We start from the raw sequence: 26,609 nt of genomic DNA on the forward strand, positions 1-26,609 counted from the left end.
TGTTTGTGATCTCTGCACTACTGGTTCTGACTCTTGAAGTAGTGTAGTAGTAGTGCTGATTAACAAGAGGAGACCCGACTCCTGCTATGTTGTCAGAACCTATAGACTAGAAAGCGACAGGCAGACTCTTTAAAATCTTTTAAAAACGTATATTGGAAAGTTTCTTAGAATTATGTCTTCATTTATTATTATGCAAAAGAAAAACTGTGGGTTTTTGGCTAGAGCTGCCCTTAATGAAAAGAACAGAACCAGTGTCTTACTGAAGTACTTGGGTCCACTGGAGAGCTGACCTCTAGGGACCTCCCACCTTCTGCCACAGGATTGGTAGCTGGAAGCTGCAGGACAAGCCTGGGGGGACAGGGCCCTTTGGGAAGCCCCGTCTAACATTGAACTATGATTCCTATTTATAAATAGGTTGCATCTTTTTCCTAACGTGCCTCTGTAACTGCTCTTAAAATTCTGCTCCCCACCATCTCCTTGCAGCTTAATGGATGGCTTGTCTAGCTGTCTCCACCTCAACAATGGCGTTCATGGCTACATTAGCATCAATAACAACATTTAATCCACAGATTGCCAGTCTGGCCTGCACAGAATATTTTATGGGAGAGAAAGTACTATGGCATGGTATTTAGTCATTAACTGGCATGTACACTTTCCTACTGAGTTGTATTCATACATACAGTATCACATTAGTTATAGCCTCACTGCATTCCACAGGTTTCCATATCCAGCTCTGATCTTGCCCCAGGGATGCCTGCTCATAATGCCGGCTTCCTATATGCTTATTATAATACAACAGACTTCTTGCTAGAGGACTAGAATCCATTAAAATGGCTATTGGAGGTGATAAGCCTCTCCACAACAATGGCAGCTTATGCACAGCTGAAACTGAAAGCTATCTCCTTTACAGAAACCAGAGTTAATAAAGCAAAGGGAAATCTTATTATGCCTTGTTTATATTGCCAGCATGTTTACAGCAAATCTTCCTTCTCTTCATTAGGATGATAGAATAATGGTTAAATGAACGGAAAATCTGTGGCTTTTGTGCTACCTTGATTTTTATTTCCTTTCCGTTGGCCATTAAAGCTCTTTCTATATTTAGAACACTGTGTTGCTGGTTGCCTAGAGTTAATCCTCCGCTTGTCCATTGGCAACATGCAGCAAAGGGAGGCATCAATAATCAGACAATGGGTAGGGACGTCAAGGAAAATAGCAATAGTTTCATATATAATAACACACAACACATGGTAGTATAAATACAGTGTCTGTTGCATATATAATAACCCAGAAATAGAGATGCAGGGACAGGGCCGAAACCCACAGGAGGTTTACCCACAGGTGGGGCTGGCTTACCTTTTATGGAAAAAATACCAGTCTTTGTATATTTTTATATATAAATATGTTATGTTTATATATTAAAATGTACTTAGTAAACCCTTCCTCTTACTGGGTCTGTAATTCATTCCCCACTATTATTGTGTGTGTGGAGAGGGGAACTATACCTGTGGCTGGTTATAAATCCCGTATAGATTGTAAGCTCTATGGGGCAGGGACCTCCATCCCCTTGTGTCTTTGGCTCTTAACTTATTGCAACTGTACCTTGTATTTATTTGTGCTTATTGTAATTTATTGTATTTATCTGTTATCTTAATAACCCCCTGTTAGTGTTAATGTATTCTACTGTACATAAGTTGTGCTTTATAAATAAAGATATACATACATAAGTACATCCAGTGAGTGTTAAGGTCCCCATACACGGACCGATTTGGCAGCTAATCGGCCCGTGTAGGGGCAGAACCGAGGGGCCTGGCCGACCGCTATCTGGCCTGAAATTGGCTAGATATTGATCGGGCAGGTTAGAAAATCCAGTCGGATCGGGGACCGCATTGGCTCGTTGATGCGGTCCCCGAGCCGACTGCCCCATTGCCACGTGTAGAATTAGACCGTTAGCCCCCAATCAATCGAATTCGCCTACATGCCTCCCCAATATCGCCCACCCGTAGGTGGGGATATCGGGTGAAGATCCGCTTGCTTGGCGACATCGCCAAGCGAGAGGATCTGCCCATGTATGGCCAGCTTTAGGCAGTGACCTGGAACAATGGATCTGAAAAACACTTAATTTATGTCCTTGTGTCAGTGTGAGAATGAACTGGGGGTGAATGATTTGGCTGTACCATCAGCCCAGTATATTCACAAGATATATTACAATGATATTTTACTTATAGTGCATACTGAGCTCTTCAGTTCTTGAGTGCTGTACACGTACCATGACTGTCACTGTCTGGTGTTGCATTATGGAAAGATTCTATGTTCTGCATTCTTATTTATATATGAGCCAATCGGATAGAGGCACTACAGTCCTAAATCTTGGTGGAGTTTATTACTGATTAAGGGCTGGGTCTGAGTGGTGGGCATGGTTATTGCAGATTAGGGGTCTTAAAATCTCCAAATTCTCTGGGAATGGTGCTAATAATCACTGACCCATATGGTAACTATCTAGGCAGAGAGTGAACTGTTCAATTCTCCCCACTGAAAGCTCAACAAAATTAAACAGCAGGTATGTTTTTCAATATAAACATCAAACCAGCAGACTTTTTAACTGTGCAGACTCTATACATGACTTTTTATAGGGTTTTTATGGTTTTGCAGTGACTTGCCCTTTAAACATGTCCCTTTTTGCACAATGGCGGGCCTGTTCCTGGACAATATTATACCTGTTTAGAGGTTGAACATCCAGCCAATGTAGTTTATTTGCAGCAAGGGATTTAAGGCGACATTAACATTACCGATGGGTAGGCTTGTTCATTTTACTTACAATGTAAGCTGTTCAAGGCTTCTTCTAGCAAGGAAGCGCACAAGGAGGTTTCTATGGCAACAGCATCCCCGGTGTTCCCCGAGCAGCAATATTGAGGGAGAAAAAAAAAGCTTGAAATGTATAGACTAGTAGCAGAAATGGGCAATAAGCAACGTTTCAAGCCCACATGATAGTCTCTTTATTAAACCTGAGTAGCTATTCACCATTCTCTCCTGGGGAGATCTCCACTAATGAGCTATAAAATATGTCTCCTGTATACAAGCATGCATAAATGTGAATGTCTCTGTTGGTGCATGGGGAGAACGGCTCTTAGTTTAAGACGACATATGGAAATATGTTCATTCTTTTCTGTTAGTAGCTGGTGTATCTACAGCTTTTCCTGACTAAGAACTCATGGGGCACACATTTGACCCTAGGTAATATGCCCATCAAGTGTTAGACACTTGGCCTCCTGGGGAAGCCATTCATTAGAGCCAGTAAAAATGGCAGCAGTATGACAAGCTTGGTAGGTAAAACTGGAGCAAAGCCTCTAGTGTACTGGAGACTATAATCAAGTGGAGCTGGCATTAAATTTAGTCTTCCACCAACCTGGCCTCCTGGGGAACCAATCATTAGAGGCAGGAAAAATGGCAGCAGCTTAACAGCCTTGGTAGTTAAAGCTGGGGCAGGGTCTAATGTACTGTAGAATATAATTAAGTGGAGCTGGAATTAAATGTGGTTTTCCACTCACTCCTATAAAAACCCATAAGTCCATTGGGTTTTATCCTCTGTCAATGTGTCCATAACTATAGATGAGTCTAGAAATGATGTCAACGTAGACTTAATAGATCCAAACCAAACAATCCTGTCGGTAGAATGTACAGGAGCTCGCTTGCACAAAATAATATACAGGTACAACAAAGCCATTGCAAGTGGGGGGCATAGCCATTGCAAGTGGGGGGCATAGCCATTGCAAGTGGGGGGCATAGCCATTGCAAGTGGGGGGCATAGCCATTGCAAGTGGGGGGCATAGCCATTGCAAGTGGGGGGGCATAGGGGCACCATTGCAAGTGGGGGCATAGCCATTGCAAGTGGGGGGCATAGCCATTGCAAGTGGGGGGCATAGCCATTGCAAGTGGGGGGCATAGCCATTGCAAGTGGGGGGCATAGCCATTGCAAAGTGGGGGCATAGCCATTGCAAAGTGGGGGCATAGCCCCTGCGTCTCTATTTGCATCAGACGTGTCGGCTGTTGTTGTGACTTAGCAATAGTGGAGTAAAAGCAGATCCGGCAAGTGCTGGGGAGTCCACAAAGGCCACGTGGGAATCACGAATGTTGAGCCTATTCAATACAGGTTTTCACCTTTATTCACCCTCCTGAATATTTAGGGCCATTTTGCTGTGGAGCCAAGGCTTAGTTTATACCAAAAGGTTTCTTATATGAGAAAGCAGGTGAATGTTGGGGTTGGAGATGGTTTGTGTGGTTTTAGGAGAAAATGGCTACTTGTTGGGGTTCGGATGGTTTGTGCTGGCTTATGATAAAGCAAATAAAAATTGGGGATGGTTTATACTGTTTTATAAAAAAAAGCAGATGAATGTTAAGGTGGGGGTGGTTTTATGTTAAAGTGAATAAATGTCGGATTGGATGAGTGTTGTAGTTAGAGATAGTCTGTTCTATCTTATGAGAAATCGTATGTTGGGGTGGGGATGGTTTGTTCTGTGTTGTGAAAAAAGTAGATAAATATTGAGCAGGCTTTGTGCTGTTGCAGATGCATGTCGCAGGTTTAGGATATTCCCTGTAGGTATGTGAAAAGGTGTCTGAATGAGAAAGTATATGTGAGTGTAGAGTAGAGGATAATAAAAGCTGATCTATCTTCTGAGTGGAAGTAAGTTAGTGATAGAATGTGGCAATGAGGATGGGCCCGGGGCTCATTATTGGTTGGGTGAGTGTAAGGTAGGAGCTGCATGAGAGGTAGAGTTGTGCAGCACCATTGAAAGGAGTAAAATGGTTTGAGAAGTTTATAACCTGAAGAATGAAATACAGGTATGGGATCCGTTATCCGGAAACCCAGTATCCAGAAAGTTCCGAATTACGGAATGGCCGTCTCCCATAGACTCCATTATAAGCAAATAATTCTAATTTTCTAAAATGATTTCCTTTTTTTCAGTAATTATAAAACAGTACCTGTACTTGATCCCAGCTAAGATATAATCAATTCTTATTGGAGACAAAACAATCCTATTGGGTTTATTCAATATTTAAATGTTCTTTTAGCAGACTTAAGGTATGGAGATCCAAATTACGGAAAGATCCCTTATCCAGAAAACCCCAGGTCCCGAGTAGTCTGGATAATAGGTCCCATACCTGTAACTGGGTGTATGAAGAGTGCATTGCACACAAGTGGATCAGGATCAGCGTGTAGGGACAGTTTAATAGCATAACACGCTGATTGGGCTGGGGGGGGGATTGTTATCCATGCATTATTAAAGCTCCCCTCATGGAGTATCAGGACCAGCTTTCTGTCATGCAGTTGCTATGGAAACAGGACCAGCAGCTCTGACTGTGAGGGGTCCCTTGAGACAGAAAGGAGGGGAAACCCTGAAAATAAAGAACTCAGGGGAATCTCTCGGCTCTCAGATACATGCAAGTAGCAATTTCTTGTAACCCTTTCCTTGCCTGCTGGTTAAGACGGGTATCGTCTGGCAATGGAGAGAGTCAGGTTTCTCTGTATTCTTACATAGTGTGGGTGTAGGTGCCGAAAGGGATGTGATACAGTAAGGCACGGATTCTCCAGAACCACTAGGAATGATTTGTAGTCAGTCATTTTCTAATAAAGGAACCACCCTGTAGAACACATGGAGCCTTTTCTCTGTATGTGAAACTGTACATTTTTAGGGTGCGTTCGTTTATCCTTGTGTTGTCTTAATACAGTCCTGCGTACATGTCCAGCATGGGGGCAATGTCAGCTACATAGTCCTTAAGGACAAGTGGGCCACCCAGCTACTCTCCACCACGCAAATATCCACTGAAACACGTGCAACTGCAACGGTTTCTAGTCCTGGACCCCACTGGGCTTGTTTCACCATTACCCCTATAGTAGGACTTATTATAAAGTCTTCAGAGAATATCTTGATTGCTTACTTTACATGATCTGTATTTTCTAAAGTGACCCCAGGAAAAAAAAACCTATTCCAAAATACAGTTTGATAATAGAGACCCAGCATTGCTATGTTACTGTGTCTCTAAAATCACTCCAGCATCTCAGTGTGTTTTGTATGGCAGTCAGCAGTTCTGTGCCCACTCGACCCAGAAGAGTCAGTAATGAAACAATTCCTTTAATGGGCCCCCGCCCCAATCCTGCTAAGAACACTAGGTGCCAGCCAGGCACTATCCTGCCTCTGTGTCTGTAACTGCTGTCAGATCACATCCACTGTACGGCTGAGATGTTGCTCTCACTGTCAGCCCAATGCAGCTCCTGTTGTTTGTTGCTTTTGGCAGTGACAAGGAGCAGCCTGGAGATGCCTAAATCAAACCTAGCTATCCCACCTCCATGTCAGTCTGCCCCACTACCCTCCCTGGTGCCTTTCGTCCTTGCTCTAATAATCCAAAATGATGGCTCAGTGCTGTCACCTGCCTCATTAAACCCTCTTGTGGGTGAAGCCTTCCTGCTCTTCTGATGCTGTTCAGGTTTATAAATAATTTGGGTGCCACCAGCATGTGCCTGCTATAAATAATGTGGCACTTATTGTTGAGTGAAAGATAAGGTAAGAGTGGATTGGCCGCTATGTGCTTGGTACTATGAATAGGAACACAGAAGTGCAACCATTTTACAATTTCACTCTATTATATATAAATATATATTTACACCAATATATCTTGCGCATTCTCCAATGGGCACTTTTCACTGGCAAACAATTATTGAGGCAAACTGGATGAGCCCCACATTTTTTTTTTCCGTTTAAAATGTCTTTATTGCATACTTAGGGCATTACAGTAACATTTCAGGCTATACCCTGGCCCATTATTAAGCTTATCGCCCCATTAGGCACATTGCAATTAAAAATAGCCTAGTTGCCTTGACAGGCAGTGATGTTAAAGTCAGTACATTACTGTGAAATCATTTTAGGGCCCCCAGAGCTCAGCCAAAAGTCAGTGATGCCCTGGCCAACACCACCACCAACATCTGCTCAGTCGTTGCTCAGGACCAAAGTAAGAGAAAGCAGTGGAGGTATGTAACCCCCCCCCCCAATGTTGCACCCTATGAAAGTGCTTCTGTTGCCTCTGGCTCCTCTAATCTTTAGCTGTAAGAGATTTTTCATAAACATATAATGAAGTCAGTTTCCTACTGCCCCCCACATACTTTATTACCTCCTAGTACACAGGGTTGGCTTCCCCTATAGTTAGTCCTCTCTTTAATTGGACAGCCCTCAAATATGTCTGCCCCCTTAATTGCCCTGATGGCACATTCCCAGCTAACTACCCTACATGCCTACATCCATTCCTGCAGCACAGCCAGTTGGACGCCAATGAGCATGTAACCCTGTGCCGCCTGGATACAGCCCACAGGAGACACACTGATTGCCTCTCCCCTTATCATAACTGAATCAAGTTCCCCTCTTAACAAGCATGCATTAATCTCATTAGGCCGAGAGAGATGCAAATAAGGAGAGTGTATTAACCTTTTTACAAGCATTGCGTCTTTCAGAATTTATTATCCATAATTTATGAAGCGTCCAAACTTGCTGTGCCACAAAATGTAAATCAGCTAAAATAAATAAATATGCCTGAGATATGATTCATGGAAGCTTTAGAAGATTAGACTTTCTTGGGCTTGGGTTGGGCAAATGTAGCCATTAGCTGTGGTCTTGCCTAGTTACTGTACGATACGTCCTAATTGGTTCCTAAGAGCTACTTGGCCAAAGAGATATGCTTATAATAAATGCTGTACCCCCAGCTAGGCTTTCTAAGGATGTGGCATGGCTCCATAGCCTCCAGCATTTCCTAAATGCAGCTTCCAGCATCCTCTGCTTGTCAATGTCAAAGCTCCACCACTAGAAATTCGCGAATCTTTAAAAAGATCCGCGAAACGGCGAAAAATTCGCGAAACGGCGAAAATGTCGTGCAACAAAAAAAATTTGTCGCCCGCGGCTATTATTTTGTCGCGCGGCTATTGTTTCGTCGCCCGCAGCTATTATTTTGTCGCGCGGCTATTGTTTCGTAGCCCGCAGCTATTATTTTGTCGCGCGGCTATTGTTTCGTCGCCCGCGGCTATTATTTTGTCGCGCGGCTATTGTTTCGTCACACGTGGCTATTATTTCGTCGCGCGGCTATTGTTTCGTCGCCGCGGCTATTACTTTGTCGCCCGTGGCTATTATTTCGTCGCGCGGCTATTGTTTCGTTGCACACGGCTATTATTTCGTCGCCCGCGGCTATTATTTTGTCGCACGGCTATTATTTTGTCGCGCGGCTATTCTTTTGACGCACGCCTATTCTTTTGACGCCCGCGACAATTCTTTTTTGACGCTGGCGACAATTTTTGGACGTGCGGCGAATTTTTCCACGGCAAATTTTTTCATCCGTTTCGCGAAACAATCCATGCCTGGCGAAACATTTCGCCCATCACTATCCACCACTGATTCTAAGGGCTCTGGCACACGGGGAGATTAGTCGCCCGCTACAAATCTCCCTTTCCCCGTGTGCCAGAGCTCTAAGAGTGAAGACACACAGGGCTATTAGTAGCAGCTACTTGTAGTGGCTACAAAAATAGACAATGCTGATCATTTACTGATAATTGTCTCTATGTGTGTTTTAGAGAGGTGACAGATAGGGAGATTAGTCACCCTGCGACAAATCTACCCGCAATACCATCCCACCAGCAAGAATGTAAATGTTGCTGCAATTTCCGGTTGCAATTTCCAGTTGCCCAAAGTTTCCTCTCAAGCCAACTTCGGGCGACCTCAGGACATCGCAGCGGCGTGTATGCCATCCCACCAGTGATTTACATTTTAGCCAGTGGGATGGCATTGCGGGGAGATTAGTCGCCCACGACAACGAAGATTTGTTGCGGGGCGACTAATCTCCCTGAATCTCCCTGTGTGCCATTGCCCTTAGCAGAGGCAATTCCCAGTATTGTCTATGGCAGGGTATTTTCTGCCATTTAGTAGCCATGACAATTAGGTGCTACTAAGTAGCTCTGTGTGTCTTAGCTCTTAGGCCGATGCACCGTGGAGCGAGTTAGTTGCTCCAGCCGTAATGTATTTAGGGGGTTTCCTAAGGGTTGAGATACATGGGTGTTACCCCGTAACCTGTTTTCTTAAACAATAATATACAATCCCATATGGATTGAAACGCGCAGATATTATGCTTGAATAGAGGATTTGCTTTATGGATATTTATGCCGTGAGTGCAACAATGAGCTGGGTATGTATAAAAGAACCCCTTCTTTTCTCCTATCTGCTGTCTGTGTCCTGTTTACAGATTTTATATATTATAGGAGTTTATTATACAGGTGCTCCAATTAGAAAGGAAAATGTGATGAAACACTTTTAAGAACCAATGAGGTGGGATCCGGTGTGAAAGTCAAAACACTTTGAACTATTCCTTTCTGGACAGTTCAATGCTGGAAACACACAATGTTTTATGAAAGCAAGTGTATGTTGCATTATACTTAATAACTGAACACAACTGTCCTATTGGCAGCCATGTTTAGCTAACTAAAAGACTTGTTTGGAGTTTCAGGATGAGTTATAGAGACAATATAAGGCAATATAGTGCACAGGCTGAAGCAATAGTATAAGCAAGGCTGAAATTGCAAGTAACCCCTTCATACAATCTGAGGTTGGAGAGAGCAAAGGGGAAATAATTATACACTCACTTCTTAAAATTTTAATTATAAATAAAAAATGAAGCCATGGGTGCCCTTTAAAGTGATGGCACTCGCAGTGGGCGCTTCGGGCTCTGCCCAAGTACATAGCCCCTGGGTGCGGGAAGCTGCCGCTGCGGGTTTCTATCTGTGCGTGCAGCGCCAGTTCCCAAGTGGCCCCTGCAATGTCTCCCCTAAGCACAGCGTTAACAGAAAGGATTAGTGGGGAAATTGGCTCTAGCAGGGGCTTAACAGGAGATCCCTGGACAAAAACCATTAGGCTGTTTTACATTCACAGCTGTTTCTCCCCTTCTCACTGGCAGTGAAAGGAGCATTCGAGGGAATGATTCAATGCTGTTTCCTCATAAACCACTTAAGGGGGCACAATTAAATCAACAACCATGTTATTCCATAACACTGTTTCCTAATAATGATAGAAAAATGCTTTATAAATATGAGTGGGAGCTGCCACACTGCTGTTTAATCCATGGGTACCTATGGCAGCTGCTCAATTCATAAATGTGTCAGCCCCTGCTCCACTGGGAAAGAATGAGTGGCCCCCCAGCGTGGGCAGGTATTGCCTGAAAGCACACAGTGCCACTGCCTCTGGAGGACAACCCTATGCGCATTCTTTCCGCACCAGTGGGACTTGTTTCCAATTTGAGTAGCATGGAAGCTCCCTGGGAGTCACGGGCATGCACAGAAAAGTGGGGAGACTAAATACACTGCCATACATTAAAGGCCAGTTTTGGTGGGGGTTTATGGTTGAAGAGCCCTAAGCTTAGCTAAGCAGCCCACTGAGCTGTGTCACTGGCAGTCAAAACATGGCCTAACAAGATCCAAGATGGTGCTCTCCTGTAGACAACTTTAAAGGCCTGATTCAATGATGCACTGCTGAACCTCTAGGCTGGCACAGTAAAGGTGGCCATACACGTTAAGATCCGCTCGTTTGGCGAGGTCACCAAGCGAGCGAATATTCTCCCAATATCCCCACCTACGGGTTGGCGATATCGGGTGAATTTAGGCTAATTCGGTCGTTTGGCCCTGGGGCCAAACAATCAATTTAGAACGCCAGTAATAGGCCGACTACATTTTTTAACCTGCCCAATCAATCTGACCGATTTCATTTGTGCCCCTACACGGGCCGAAAAGCTGCTGAATCTGTCTAAGGGACCGATATCGGCGCTACAATTGGCCCATGTATGGCCACCTTAAGTTCCATGTATAAGATACAGCATTTCTATTTTAGGTTTTAGTTATCCTTTGAGTGTGCTTTTATCCCATCTAAGGAAAAGGACGGTACAGATTTAGTTTTTATTTCTGTTTATGAAGAGAAATAGATTGACATTAAGTGGCAGGCAGTTTGCCAGTTGATGGGCGCAGCAGCACATGATGCGTTGAAGGGTCGTATTATCATTAAATGGCGCTTTTCGGAGATGGCAGCCACTCCACTTAGGAGAATTTGATTTGCAAATGACATTCCACTTTGCCTGCACGGAGAGACAATATGGTGCTGATCAGGCTCCTAGACGATTGCAGGAGCACCACCAGAGCCTGCCGTACATCTGTGCCACTGCTGGCTTGCTGCTATCTTCAAGGCTTATTTATGCGCACGGTTGCTTCCAGATGCTGCGCACATAACTTTCATTCTATCAATCAAATGTCACTATACTCAATAACACCTGTAGGCACCTGTCTGTGCCCCCACTCTCCCTATATCCTTAGCTCTGGGTGGGGCTGCTCAGTGAATGAAAATCAGAAATATTTCCTAAATTCATTACTTCTCCCCAACCACCCAACCCCTTGTGAATTATTCAGGCCAGCAGATGTCTAGTGTGTCCCAATCTCTGCCAGCTATTTCCGTAAGTTTGTTGAATTATTTAACTGCTTCAGTTGGGATGTTAAAATATTTAACTCTTGCCCCCAACTAGGGAGGTCCAACCTGCAGAGCTTGTTACATTAACTACCCAGCTTCCTCAGCCGGAATCCCATGAGTGCGTAAGGCCACCGAGTAACATATTATATACATGTGCTGATTATATTGATGCTTCTCCTACTAAAGGTGGCCATACACGCACCGATAATATCATACGAAACCTCGTTTCGTACGATATTCGGTGCGTGTATGGTATGTCGGCGAGTCGACCGATATCGCAGGAAGCTGCTGATATCGGCCGACTCGCCGATCGGACCAGTTGGAAAATTTTGATCGGGCGCCATAGAAGGCGCCTGACCAAAATTCTCCCTTCAGAGCTGAATCGGCAGAAGGAGGTAGAAATCCTATTGTTTCTACCTCCTTACCTGCCGATTCAGCCCTGAATGGTGTGTGGCGGATCTTACGATGTTTCGTGCGACCGATGGTCGTATGAAACATTGTCAGATCGCCACATGTATGGCCACCTTAAGGGCCACACTCTTCTTCCCATTGACATAATCGATCATTTGGATGTTGTAAATAAAATCTGCTCTGTGGGGTAATGTTGTCCCTACTTCCAATTATAAGGATATTCAGAGGCTATGAAGTTGACTAAAAATGAGCAGGTAGCCAGGTGCTGTGCCATAGGTTATGGAGCATATAGTTTTGGGTAGTGTCGGAATGCATGATTTGGCTGGTTATGGTGCTTTTCTGGACATTTCTGGACATAGATAGATATCTATTGGGCAGAAAAATTCTGTTGGAGTAGGAGTGCAACAGCATGTTGATGTGATCCTCTCCCCATAGGTCACCATGACTCCTGGAGGCCAAAAACCACTGGAGAACGCATGTATTCAGCATCAGACAGGGGTGCCAGGGGTCCACCAGTGCTGCCACCTCAGGCCCCCCCCCCCCCTCAGGGTCCCCCCAGCCCAGGTGTGAGCTCTTCAACATGCCATACCTGGAGCAACAACTCCATCATGGGGCATACCAATTACTTTTCACTGCAATCGGGTGGGGGGGGGGGGGAGGCAGGGTGGAGCACTTGCAGTTTCATGACTCTGGGTCAGTGGGGCCCACCATCTTTGTTCCAGTTGTCCCGCTGGCCCAGACTGATGTATGTTACAAGGTTCTGCAGTAGGTACTGACATCAGCTCCTCTGTTCATGCTCAGAGCTAGGGCTAATGCTCTATACAGATACATCTATTATCAGATATATCTTTATCTATTCTTCTCATAATCCCTTTATCTGTAGCTTTATATTTCATTCAAAAATATACTTTTTTCTCACACCACCCCCTTCCCCCCCAAGATGCCCTACTTTTTGTATGGGCTCCGACACTCTCATCCAGCCGCAAAGTTGAAACCCATTAGCAATTAGCAGTCCAAGAAGTAATTCATTATTAATGGCTGGCTGCAGAGAGCATATGGCTGAGAGCAAAGATTTGGGAGGGTGGATGCCTGTTCCATAGATAATTCCTTTGATTCTTGGATCAATCTTTGCCTGATTCACCCAGTCCCTCTTTCACATCCCTCTGTTTCCCTCCTACTCCAGCTTCTCGTAAATTATTTGTACAGTTATATACTGTTTATTTTACAATACAGGAGTGTCATTGAGTCCTATGGAAGGCTATCAAAGCCAGAAAGTTTTTTGGGGCGTTAACAAACTTTTCGGCACAAAAATTTTCTGACTTTTGGAACGCAATAGTGATATTTTCGTACCAACGATAAAAGCATTGCGAGACTACAGAAATTATCGTGGATACTTCGAAATTATACCATATCTCGTTTGCAGGCCAGAAAAAAACGCATTTTAGTAATTGTGCCCCTTAATTTCAGTTATGAAAGAAAATATTGTTTTAAGCAACTTTACATTTTACAACTATACATTTATTAATATTTTCCATCACTTTTAAAGTTGTGTAATTACTAATGACAGCAGCGTTTATCCGTCTCGTCTCTGGTTCTGACAATGTAATAGAAGATCTTTTCATGGCCTGTTAATCAACAAGCCTTCTGCTACAATGTAGAGCCAGTAGTGCTGAGAATACAAGCAGCGAATACAAACAGATGCTGCTTTTCTATAGCAATTAATAACTGAAACCATTGGAGATATCTAATAAATGTAAATTAGAAGGCTGATTAGATTTATATTTTCTTTTATTAGGCAAGCAAAATGTTTTTTGGATGGTCCCCTTGAAATACACTAGTATATAAGTGACCACCTCTGACATCAGACCACACATCATTATGGCACAGAATGCTCTTTAGTATTTGAATTTGTATCTAATTAGTTGGAGAAGCCACCATTCAGGCCCACACCCCCTCAAGGACCCCCAACCACCCTCCTACCCGCTTTGTTGCCATCAGGGGATGAAGGGCAGCCGGGGAATGATGGCAGCAGGGATTGGCTGAACCCACCAGGCTTTTTCCTTGTGCCCCACTGGCCCAGTCCGACCCTGCCACCAATGCTCCAACAAGGTAAATGATCAAAAGTGCCCCTGGTGGATATATCACCACAAAAATATAGCAGAGAATGCTTGCATGGAATTACTTAGCAATAACCTTTGCACTAAGCAACAGGAATGCCTTTATTTTACTCAGGAAGTACGGCCATACAAAGCATGTCTTGTCCTCTAAATCCACATCCATGCTTTGGGGGAAGAATATACAATAAAGCATCTAAGAACATAACGGAAGGTTAATAGACTGCCCCTGGTGTGTGTGAATGGAGGGACCTTAGACAGGGGCAGGGACTGATGGGAATGATCCCTGTATAGTTGTCGCTATATAAATAAAGGATAATAATAAGCTAAGCTTTTTGTGACTTCCAGTCCACAGATATTCCAATATGTTCATATATATGTATTCCCATCCCCTGCCAAGATTGTGGTTAAATCCAGCAGAAGAGCTGGGGTAGCTTCTCTTTGGGCTATCAGTATATGCATAGACTAAAGATACAGCCCTGTCTACATTGGGTGGCACTGAAAGGTAATAAGTAAAGTTATGGAGTAAAACACCTATTTTATTTGGCAGCTCATAAATACAGTGTTTGTGTATACATTCTCACAGACACATAGATACACACATGTGTGGCTCCTTTAAAAGTAAGAGACCCTAAATATAAGGCCACTGGGGCAGGCAGAGTAAACATACCAGCCCTCTATAAATAGAGGAGGATGATAATATTCCCTATAAATAAGGTTTAATAGATACAAAAAATTGCTTATTGAATTGCTTATTGAGAGCACAGTGCAGTCATCTTTACCTTCCCCCACCCATTTCCCCAGCTCTCCCCTCTGGTACTCAGTGGCGGCAGATGTCAAGGTGCCAGCAGGGAATCCCCCCCATTATCAGTGGCTGTTAGGAGTGTAAGATTGGCTTCCCCTTATGTGTGTTTATGGTGCAGAGAGTGGGTCAGCCAATCGATGGCCATAGGATGTCTTTCTCGAAATATCCACATTAAATAACACAACGGGAATGAAGGATTTTCAGAGGGAGGCCAAGGACATAAATTCAGCTCGCTGAGAGCAGCATTTGTCATATTAAAGGGGGCTGACCATTTTGCACGAGTTTATTCTTTCTTTGAGTGTGAAAATAGCATGTATAAAGCAGGGTTTCCATAGACTGATGGTAGAGCATTTCTAGAGCATAATCTAGATCTCAGAAATTCACGAGTTGGGGGACTTAGACGGGGCTTTACAGTAATATTTAAAGTAACACTGTGCAGTAATTAGCACTGTAGGAAGAATAATAAAAGGAAAAACTGGGTGTGGTTGCCATGGGTTATTGCCGAGGTGCAAATTAGCCCTTCATTGTATGCATGTAAGTGACCTTTGCCTCTTCCACTTGTGCTTTCTCTGCAGCAATCAGGGCAAGATTCCGCCTTGTGATTGGTTTAATTATTGCGGTATTAACTGGTCCGCACAGCCAATGTAGATTGTAAGCTCTTTTGGGCAGGGCTCTCTTCACCTCTTGGTTATTGATAGCTTTATATTTTACTCTGTATGTCCAATGTATGAAACCAATGTATTGTACAGCGCTGCGGAATATGTTGGCGCTTTATAAATAAATCTTTATTATAATAATGTCCAGGAAGCAGGAACCAGGAAATTTGCCATAGTGTGGTGGTATGTTTCATTCTATACTACAGCTCAATTGTTATTGGCTAGTAGCCTACAGAACTGAAATAATGTATGTACAGCACCACCTGTCCATTGGTATGGTACTAAATGATCATTTAGACTGAATACATTCTGTTCATCTAACCTGCTAGTGCACCATTGCCATTTGACAGAAGAGGTAGTTTGGCTGACATTCATCAAACCCTTGCAAGAGGATAGATTTCCTTTAATGCGGCGTGTCGGAAGATTGGGCAATAGGAATAGCTTTAAGGGTGACTAATAAGGCTCCTTCCCCTTTTAGAGTTGTTGAACAATAGTAGTTCAAAAACACATTTGTGCGTTGATGGAAGTTGAAGACTAGTGATGAGCGGATTTTTTCAGCAGACATGGAATCACAGCTAATATCCGCATTTGACCATTGGCGAATTGTTTTGCGAAACTTTGTCCTGCTTCAAAAAAAAATCACGGCCCCGTCAAAAATGGGCGCGGTCACGCAAAAAGAGTCACGGGCAACAAAAAAGTTGCACGACAAATGCGTTTCGCAGATTTTTTGCCATTTCGCACACTTTCTTGTCGTTTTGCAAATTTTATGGAGAAGTGAAACGGGACAGATTCGCACATCACTATTGAAGATCAACAACAGCAGCTGAGGTTAATGAGATCTCTGTATCAGCAATGTAATTCAATTCAGCGGCTGCCAGAGACTTGCCAGTGCTGTGCCAGGGCCCACATACAGTTTGCTACCTTGTAATAAAACTAATGAACAATGGAGCGCAGCCTGACTGTGTGGTGTCTGGTGATCTCAGCTTGCACCCTGCGCCCCACTGCCTCCTGTCCCAGCTCCCATAGAGACTGCCTCTGACTGCCAGACATGCATTACTCTAGAGAAGGGGAACTTGTTTTGTTCTATAATTAAACAGACCTGTTTTCTCTCATAGACTCTAGCATGGCGCAGACAGATTGGGAAGGAGGCAGACGGTGCTTTAGTGGCCCCCTCCTCCATATATCTCTATTAGTTATTTGATTCCCCCCATATTCTTCTCCTAATTCTTATTCCTTACTGCACTCTCATGGCAAGATGTCTTCATTCTGCTCTCATCATGATTCCTATTTAAATCCCTGCTTGTTACAGCACTGGCTCTGCAGCTTTTCTTTTGCTATCAATTAAGTCTCCTAGACCTAAAATTCTCCTGTCTTGTAATGCGAATGTAACTCCGGAACAGAGACATGAGTTTAGGTGATTCAGTGGAAATGTAACACAGACTAATGTATTGGGATATTGTGGAGGAGGGTTCAGTGAGTGATGTCTTTATGTAAGGGAGGCAGCTCCATACCCTTCATGGTGCACATCTGAGAAAACCATCACAATATATACTGTACTTATAGAGAAAGATGGTGCCTATAGTAGCAGTGGGGGAATAATAGTCTCTGGGAAGGGACTGGGGCTGTGGGATAGCAGGTATAGTAGGGAGAGATGGTGCCTATAGTAGCCGTGGGATAATAGCCTCTGGGAAGGGACTGTGGCTGTGGGATAGCAGGTATAGTAGGGAGAGATGGTGCCTATAGTAGCAGTGGGGGGATAATAGCCTCTGGGAAGGGACTGTGGCTGTGGGATAGCAGGTATAGTAGGGAGAGATGGTGCCTATAGTAGCCGTGGGATAATAGCCTCTGGGAAGGGACTGTGGCTGTGGGATAGCAGGTATAGTAGGGAGAGATGGTGCCTATAGTAGCAGTGGGGGGATAATAGCCTCTGGGAAGGGACTGTGGCTGTGGGATAGCAGGTATAGTAGGGAGAGATGGTGCCTATAGTAGCAGTGGGGGGATAATAGCCTCTGGGAAGGGACTGTGGCTGTGGGATAGCAGGTATAGTAGGGAGAGATGGTGCCTATAGTAGCAGTGGGGGGATAATAGCTTCTGGGAAGGGACTGTGGCTGTGGGATAGCAGGTATAGTAGGGAGAGATGGTGCCTATAGTAGCAGTGGGGGGATAAAAGCCTCTGGGAAGGGACTGTGGCTGTGGGATAGCAGGTATAGTAGGGAGAGATGGTGCCTATAGTAGCAGTGGGGGGATAATAGCTTCTGGGAAGGGACTGTGGCTGTGGGATAGCAGGTATAGTAGGGAGAGATGGTGCCTATAGTAGCAGTGGGGGGATAATAGCCTCTGGGAAGGGACTGTGGCTGTGGGATAGCAGGTATAGTAGGGAGAGATGGTGCCTATAGTAGCAGTGGGGGGATAATAGCCTCTGGGAAGGGACTGTGGCTGTGGGATAGCAGGTATAGTAGGGAGAGATGGTGCCTATAGTAGCAGTGGGGGGATAATAGCCTCTGGGAAGGGACTGGGGCTGTGGGATAGCAGGTATAGTAGGGAGAGATGGTGCCTATAGTAGCAGTGGGGGGATAATAGCCTCTGGGAAGGGACTGGGGCTGTGGGATAGCAGGTATAGTAGGGAGAGATGGTGCCTATAGTAGCAGTGGGGGGATAATAGCCTCTGGGAAGGGACTGTGGCTGTGGGATAGCAGGTATAGTAGGGAGAGATGGTGCCTATAGTAGCAGTGGGGGGATAATAGCCTCTGGGAAGGGACTGGGGCTGTGGGATAGCAGGTATAGTAGGGAGAGATGGTGCCTATAGTAGCAGTGGGATAATAGCCTCTGGAAAGGGACTGTGGCTGTGGGATAGCAGTTATAGTTGATCCAGAGGAGGCAAAAAACCCATCTGAAGCCTCTCTAATTTGCTGCAGAGGGAAAAAAAATTCCTTCCTGACTCCAAGATGGCAATTGGACCAGTCCCTGGATCAACTTGTACTAAGAGCTAGAATGTTCTGAAAGCTTGCTATGATTATCTTAGTTAGCCAATAAAGGTATCACCTTTATACCACTTTCGTTATTTTTTATTTCAAAAGGGTTACCCTGTAAACATTTTTGACTGGCTAACACGGTACATCACCTTTCCCAGTTCTCTTCAGGGAGAGAATTCCATAACTTCACAGCTCTCACATTAAAAAATCCTTTCCGAATATTTAGACGGAAAGCCAAATCTATTATTTAATTCTATATGACAGCACGGTCGCACAGGAGTTAAAATACCAAATTTCACATGACACCCTTTATTCTGTTCCCTCCTCCTCCTGTCACTAATGTGTGTGAAGCTTTTCTGCTAATGGGGGAAGGTGGGTTAATGCAGCGGGGACTCATTCCTGTCACTCACGCCTGACTTTCTCTCTTTATCTCCCAATCTGTTTCTATACAAGGTGGATTCCCATTTACTTCATTTCCCTGATTTACCTGAGAGACTGTGCCGCCGCCATGCCTCTGGGATCGGGACCTTGCCTTCTGGGGACAGTGCTTGTCTCTTTACTCTGCAGCCACATGGAGGCCTTCCAGCTGCCTAAAGGATGTGAGTAATAGGATTTCATTTTCTGCTTCTTTTCATCACTGCGTAAAGCCCCCCACCCATGCGATTAAGGACCAGACTGATGCAACACTAAAGGGAAACTGTTGTATCAAATACAGAAGAACCAACTTTTTGTTTTCTTTATTTCAGATACAGTGCCCCCTCCCACTAGAAACTTTATTTAGTGTCCCCCCAGTAAGGCACCAATTGTTGTAGCTACACTACCCCTCCACTGACACAACATCCCATTTTATATATGCATTGGAACCCTCTGCATATAATAGCATAGTAACCCCCCCCCCCTTAGTAGAATATATTGGCACAGAGACCCCAAACTTACTCTGATGCAGGGGTACCAAGATGTTCCCAGGCCACCCTATCACTGCCTCATTAAAGTAAATGTTGGGGTAGATCAACATTCTGACCCCCCCCCTCCCCAATCTTGGAGCAGAAGTGTGCAGTCAGCCAAATAGTAAGTAGTTTTTTAGTGTCAGTATCACTTTAAGGTCCTCTTCCTGGTCTTTAATTAAAAAGGGTTTTGTAAAGTTCCACATTGAAGCACTGTGAGTCTATGGGAGAGAACATGCCACTCCCGCAGGATTCAGCACCAAGGGCAGCTGGTGGGCACCAGGCATGGAGGCTGCTGTACAGCACTGGATTATTTCAGCACATAGGGCAGGTACTGATTTAACCCCACCCCCCAGACATGCAGTACAGCTAGACGACTAAAGGGGAGCTAAGGGCAGACATACTGCCATTTACTTCAATACTATTTAAATGCCATTAGTACAGTAACCCATAGCAACAAGCTGGCAAATAGCTTTCATTTTTTTATAACATGCAATCAAGGGTAACAGCACCCTTTTTGGCAATGCTGCTGCTCTGTTCACAGAAAAAAGCCTCAATTAGAGCAAGCAGCATGGAAGCTCCCTCTCCCATAACTATGATTAGATGCAGATAGAGTTCCGGCACTGTTACAGAGAATGTTGTGCTCACTTATGCTTTGCATCGCTATGTTACCTTTTTATACTTTGTCTGTTTCTTCTTTGCAATCTTTGATAGGGGTTAAATTGCTAAGGATTTACCCTAACAATCTTTTTAAAGGCGAACTTCACCCAATAACTGATACTTTGCATACTGAAAGAATATGTAATTATAAGCAACTTTCTAATATACAGTCATCATTACACATTTTCATTTGTTAGAATCAATTGTGATTAAAAGCCTATGGACACAAACAGGGCTTTTAATCACAATCTCTTTCTGTTCTGTGGTTCTGACTCTTTAAACAAAGCAGAAGTCAATTTTCCCTCCATCTCTGTAAATATACTGGCTTCCGCTACATTGCTTCAGGAAGCAGAACCAGTGATGCAGAGATTAAGCAGCCAGACAGTGCTCCCAATCACAACCACTGACAAAGTTGAGTTAAGCATAATATTATATACAATATTTAGGTGGCCTTCCCCTTTATTTTGAAGTAGCCATAATGGTAGCAGCTGCCTGTCGTTAGTTGGAGGATGATTTGTATAATGCTGTGTATAGATTGTACCAGTTCCCACTAATAAGCATGAATGTAGATATGCAATGAATGGATTAATGTCAATTTAAGCAAATGTAGTAAGAGATAAATCCTACTTATTAAGACGTATTAAATTGGATATTTCTGTAATACCATGGATATTACCCCCCTGCTGCCAAACAGATTACAGTCTTTTGTGCATTGGTAGGCACAGGGGCTATGGAGGACCATTGCACTGGTGGATAAGGTTTCCTGCATTCTGTTCACTTAAAAAATCATAACTGGGGATAAAAATTCTGGTGGGGTCCTTGTCCTTTCCTATTCCAGGTGGTTAGAGAGATCCTCTGTATCACTGGCTGCTTCTGCACGTATCCGTATTATTAGCTGGGTGACTGGGCCAGGGCAAGTACAAGACTCCATGTAAATGTAATTGCTGTAATTGCCCTTACTGCACTGCTGGTTCTGACTCTTCTGCTACATTGTTCAGGCAGTGCAGACAACAGAAAGGGACAAATACATAAAAATAACTTTTAAATCTCCAGATGTTTATTGAATGTACAGTATACTGAAAAGTTGCTTAAAATTCCATTTTCTTTTATTGTGCAGAAAAGAGGGGGTTGTGTTCCACTTTAATTATAGTTTCTAAACCTTGAAGGTGAAGTATTCTGATACTGTGCAGCTGGGGTTATATTGTCACTTTCAATAGATATAAGAGAAAAGATATAAGATTTTTTGAGTTTATGGTGTAGGTATATAGGGGAATGCAGGCCCTATACTAGAATATTGCTGCATGCACAATACTAAAAGTTAATAATAATTAAAGGTAAACTACCACTAAAGACTGTATATATACCCAGTATCCTCTTGGATTTCTATTTAATACACAGTCCATTTCTGAGATGATATAGGAGTGTCAGTGGATGGAAGTAGACATGAATGATGCCATTATATTCCTGGCACTCGTTCTAAACGCTCTGGGTATGCGCAGACCGATGCATTAAAATAATTATACAGCTTTTTATTGACTTTGGAAAGATAATATATAGCTAATGGAACATTCTGAAAGGCACACTGACATATGAAATACAGCATGTGATTGCATTATCATCAGCCTGGAAGAATACATTATTGCTTTGCACCTAATGGCCCTATGTACTTATGTACTTGACATAGGCACTCTGTATCGGTGCTGTTGGAAAGAGGGGTTTAGGGTGGGTGCAGGGTTGGACTGGGCTGGCAGGACACCTGGAATGAAACTGGTGGACCCCACCGACCCAGACCTGCTCCCTGTCTGACACTATAGGTGCCCCCCTAACCTCCCCCTGATCATGGCCGCTAGGTAAAGCATGGGGGGGGGGGAGTTTGCTGTACTGGGGAGTGAGGGACCTCACAACTGAGGCAAAAAAAGCCATGGAAGAAGTATAAATACCTAAATGTAGGGCAGGAATATTCTTCCATTCACTGAATGCAGCACCCATATAGTTACTGTAGACTAGAACTGACCCTTATATATCAGTGGTTCCCAAACTTTGGGTCTAACCCCCTGGAGGAGCTTGAAACACTGGTTTAAAGGGCAGCTCAGCCTGAAGGCCTTTTGGGGTGAATGCCTATTGGGTCTCATAAATATGGTCACTTAGAATGAGAGTTGCACTTGCTGCCATACATAATCAGATCTATCATCTTGTTATGAGCTCAAGGGGGGCCTGGCCAATGGTTGGCCCTGCAAGGTGGGCTTGAACTGAAAAATGTTAGACAACAGCTATAGAGTATGCCTTTAAGAGTTAAGACATTCTGACTCCATTCTGACTCCTCCATCCCTGCTGAATTATAAATAAGAGGCAGCATTTGCTTTGCAAGGTCATAGAAATGCATAGAGGACGTCAGTGCCATTTAGAGGTGTGACTCATCCCCCCCCCCCCCCCCCCCAGTTGTATGAGACACAATACAGGGTGGGAGCTTCATGCATTAAGTGAGGCAGTATTTAATTTCAACTGGAGGGTCTTGTTAATGGTTTGAATACACAGTTCAAGGTTCTGGGTACTACTAACAGTGCTAGCTATCACTGGCCCATACCTCTGAGGATTACTTGCTATGCCCAAGAGCAATGAGAATCTATATATTGTGAGATGGATTAATTTCATATCTAATATTCAAACACCTTAGAACACACTTTCGTATTTGTGGCAGCAAATCGGGAATAGAGGACAACGGAAGGGGGCTGTGAAGTGGTTTAGGAGGTCAGCACTCAAGTGGACAGGGGTCAGTCTGTATGAATGGAGAAAGAGTCCAAGATCCCCTTATTGATAGTGACAATTTATTGCAGAGACAAGGCCACCCTGCCCCTATTTATCATCAGTTGCTTTTAATCATTGACACATAAAGGGGGGTTGGAGCCAAACTTAACCCTTTCTTCAAGTCAATGCATCACAGCACCTTATATTGCTGAGACACTGTAGGGACTAGAATCTACTTGACGGTATCTAGCTTAAAGGAATTGATGGAAATAGTGAAAATGTATCTGATACCCGCCTAGAGATATTCTTGAGATCATGGCTAATACATAAATATTTTCCTATATTGTAACCTTGTTATGAGATTAGGGGGTCCTGATCTACGATTGAACTTCCATAGTGGGCTTGAAATGAAGAACAGATTCAGGCTGAACTCTTAATTATGAATCCCATTCAAGCTACTATATCCCATTGCAAGGTTTCAGTACAACTGATCTGAGATGAATCTGAGGTGGGGTCAATGGACTGTATTTTGGACTGTCTGCTAATGGCCAGAGAGTATGTATAGGAGTACTCATGTAGGTATATGGTTAGGTATAGGAGTACTTATGTGTCTATAGGTTAGGTATAGGAGTACTCATGTAGGTAAAGGGGTATAATATAAGAGTACTCATGTCATAAATAGCTAGGAGTACCCGTGGCAAGTGATTATAGTTTAAAGATGTGTGTTTCTACCTCTTTTGCCTTTAGTAAATCTATAAGGGGCAAAACATGGCAAATCAAGCACATGGGACATTACCTCTGTATTTATGAAAGGAAGCTGCCATGCTGCAGTCATTTCCATATGCTTGAGCAGCACAGCAGCCCTTGTGGCTACGCTTAGCTCTGCAGTTCCCTGAAGAGCCCTTATCACAGCACTTTTGTTTAAACTGCACATATTTTGTGGAATATCACTCAACTATGTCTTTTTTTAAGGGTAATTAATCCGTACTAATTACAGACTCCAAGATGAAATAGGAGGTGCTGGTGCCCATGCCAGAAGCAGAACAAAGCATTGTGCTTGTTGTTAACACAGTAACCCCTTTTTCTTACTGTAACTGTCTAAAGCCGACTGAAAAGAATGCCGAACCACCAATTAATGATCACTGTATTTATCACCTGCAAACCAGGTATCCATCTGCAGAGCTCTCCATGGGGTTAATGGCCATGAAGTGGAATCTGCTGTTACTGTACTGTTTGATTTATCTTTGGGTAGCTGTGTTGTTCATCATGTATGGTGGGCGCCTTCTCTGCATTGTTAGCCATAGCTTCCTCTTAATCATTATCTGGGTGGGTAGTTTGCCCCCAGCATGAAGATCACATGATGGTTTTCTTTCTTCTTTGTCTTTGCTAGCCTTGGTTTCCATGCTAATGAACATTCCCTTTCCTGCCTAATGCATTGCTGTTCTCTGGCAGTTTAACTGATGGGGAGATTTGTCCATCTTGACAGAGTCCAGACATTATTGATAAAACATGCTTTTACATTAAGCAGAGTGTATTAGGATGGATAACGTCTAGGAGTTCTTCTGTGTACTGGCTGGCATATACAGCAAAAGGGGGCAAAAGCTTAGCCGGCCCAACAACCAAATCTTCTTTACACCTCACCCCCCAAGATCTTGATTTGGTTTTACATACTGTATACTGTATATCAGGGGTCCCCAACCTTTCTTACTCGTGAGCCACTGACAAATGTAAAAAGACTTGGGGAGCAACACAAGCACCATAAAAGTTCATGGAGGAGCCAAATAAGGGCTGTGATTGGCTATTAGGGGCCTCTATGCACCCTATCAGCTTACAGGGGCTTTATTTGGTAGGAAATCTTGTTTTTATACAACCAAAACTTGCCCCCAAGTCAGGAATTCAAAAATAACTACCTGGTTTGGGGGCAACATCCAAGGGGTTGGTGAGCAACATGTTGCCCCCGAGCCACTGGTTGGGGATCACTGCTGTATATAAACCTCTCCTTTGCCCTCCAGCATGTCTGCTCTTTTTGGTTACGCCTTTGTCTAGGTAGCTGGGGGTGCTGGTATTTGTTTGTATTTTGCACCTACCGTAGTCCCACAAGTATAGCATTCCTTTATTGTTTTGGACACAGCTAGAGTCAAACGGGGGTTTAATCTGTGGGAACATTATGGGATGAGGCAGCGTTAGTATAGTAATTGCCAATGAAAGAAGGGATTGTTCCTACAACGTTTCTGAGTTTTAAAAAGTAATTTGGAATGTTTGATCTGTGTTGATCTATCAACCCATTTTTCTAGTTGTGGCATTATTTTTCCCTGAATGCCCAGCACCATCCTGTCCACGTGTGAGCCATGGGAATGCCATGTACTGCTAATTTTCCTGGCAGAACCAGCCTTCTCATGATAAGATAAAACAATGCAAGTTCGTATATACCCAGCTACTTGCACAGGCAGGTTTGTGGATCCTCTGGGGGTACTTATGTGGTTACAACTCCTTGGTACCTATGTTGGCCACCCATGCCCTTTGGCATGGCAATTAGCCAGTTCCATACACTGTACATCCTTTGTAAATGAACTCTAGAAGTGTCGGTCAGAATCATGACCATAGGTGTCTGGTGTACAGTGAAACTCCAGTCACATTGTAGGGCACGGCGCCACCTTAATGGAATATCAGCTGAGACCCCCGTATGTGAAGCAATGAGATACAACTCAGGGTCACGCCAGGCACACAATTCCGTCATGCTTTCACTGTCTTCAATTAGCTGAAAGAACAACATGACTCTCAATTATGTTCTATTTCCCTCCCTCTCTTTGAATTGCTAAATTACTTAATTGATGGAGCTGAATTTATTTGGCAAACACAAGAAGGAGACAGTGCCCTCCACACTTCACAGTGTGCCCAGAATCACATTAGGAAATATGCCACAATTCCTCTTGTCATTTTCCTTTGTTTCCCCTCTTTCCCGTTTAACCTCAGAGCACTTCTCCCAATTTGTTTTGTTGGGTTTTTTCTGTGAGTACATTCTGATATCAGCACTTTGATTATCCTGGAACAGCACTCTTGCCCACTTTCCAGTTTAGTTTTGCTTGCTGTGGGTACAATTAGCAAGAGCCCAAAGTGTGCACAAAGCATATAGGCTCTACATGGCTCATGGTTTGGACACTTTGGGCTCTTGTATTCAGGGTATTAGTAAATTAACCTAACCCAAATGCGTGACTGCGTGGCTTGGCTGCTTTACGTTCTAGTCATAGTATTTATTTTACATCAATTCACAAAGTTTCTTTAGGCTACTAGCAACTTTGCTAACCCAAAGACTCCCTTTTAGCAGTCATTCAATCCTAGTAACATGGAGTAAGTGCTGTGCTGTGAGCAGAAGTCTGGACACATCTGTAATAATATAGAATCAGTATAATGTAATTGTTTGCTTGCTTAAATAATTCAACCAACTAACTGCTCTATGTCTGACAGTGCCACTGGTGCCACCATTATCTCCCGAGCCACCGTGCTCTGATTGGATCTTGCATGGACATTGCTTAAAAGAACCTGCCTGCTTATTTGCTAAGTGACATTACTGTCATGAAGCAATTAAGGTCACATAACTGATATACTGTATATGCTGTATAATATGATTATTTAAAAATATATAGTTTGTGTCTGTATTTATTGTTGGACTGGTCTAACACATTGTAAAATAGGAATTCTCCCTGGCTGGGGCCCACTGGGAGATGCTATGGTGCTCTGGAAGGCCAGTATTACATGTTGCTGACAATATTC

General features: G+C 43.7%; 1 protein-coding gene across 6 annotated transcripts in view; it reads left to right on the plus strand.

The window, feature by feature from the left end:
* Positions 1-26,609, plus strand: part of l1cam (L1 cell adhesion molecule) — a 114,558-nt gene that overhangs the window by 58,452 nt on the left and 29,497 nt on the right. For all 6 annotated transcript variants that reach the window (XM_031906839.1, XM_012967853.3, XM_012967855.3 and 3 more), the window contains 1 exon segment: positions 18,943-19,088. In XM_031906839.1, the coding sequence (XP_031762699.1) occupies positions 18,998-19,088 (91 nt within the window). In that variant the 5' untranslated portion in view covers positions 18,943-18,997.

The sequence above is a fragment of the Xenopus tropicalis genome, chromosome 8 (genome assembly GCF_000004195.4).
Source record: "Xenopus tropicalis strain Nigerian chromosome 8, UCB_Xtro_10.0, whole genome shotgun sequence".
Lineage (NCBI taxonomy): Eukaryota > Metazoa > Chordata > Amphibia > Anura > Pipidae > Xenopus > Xenopus tropicalis.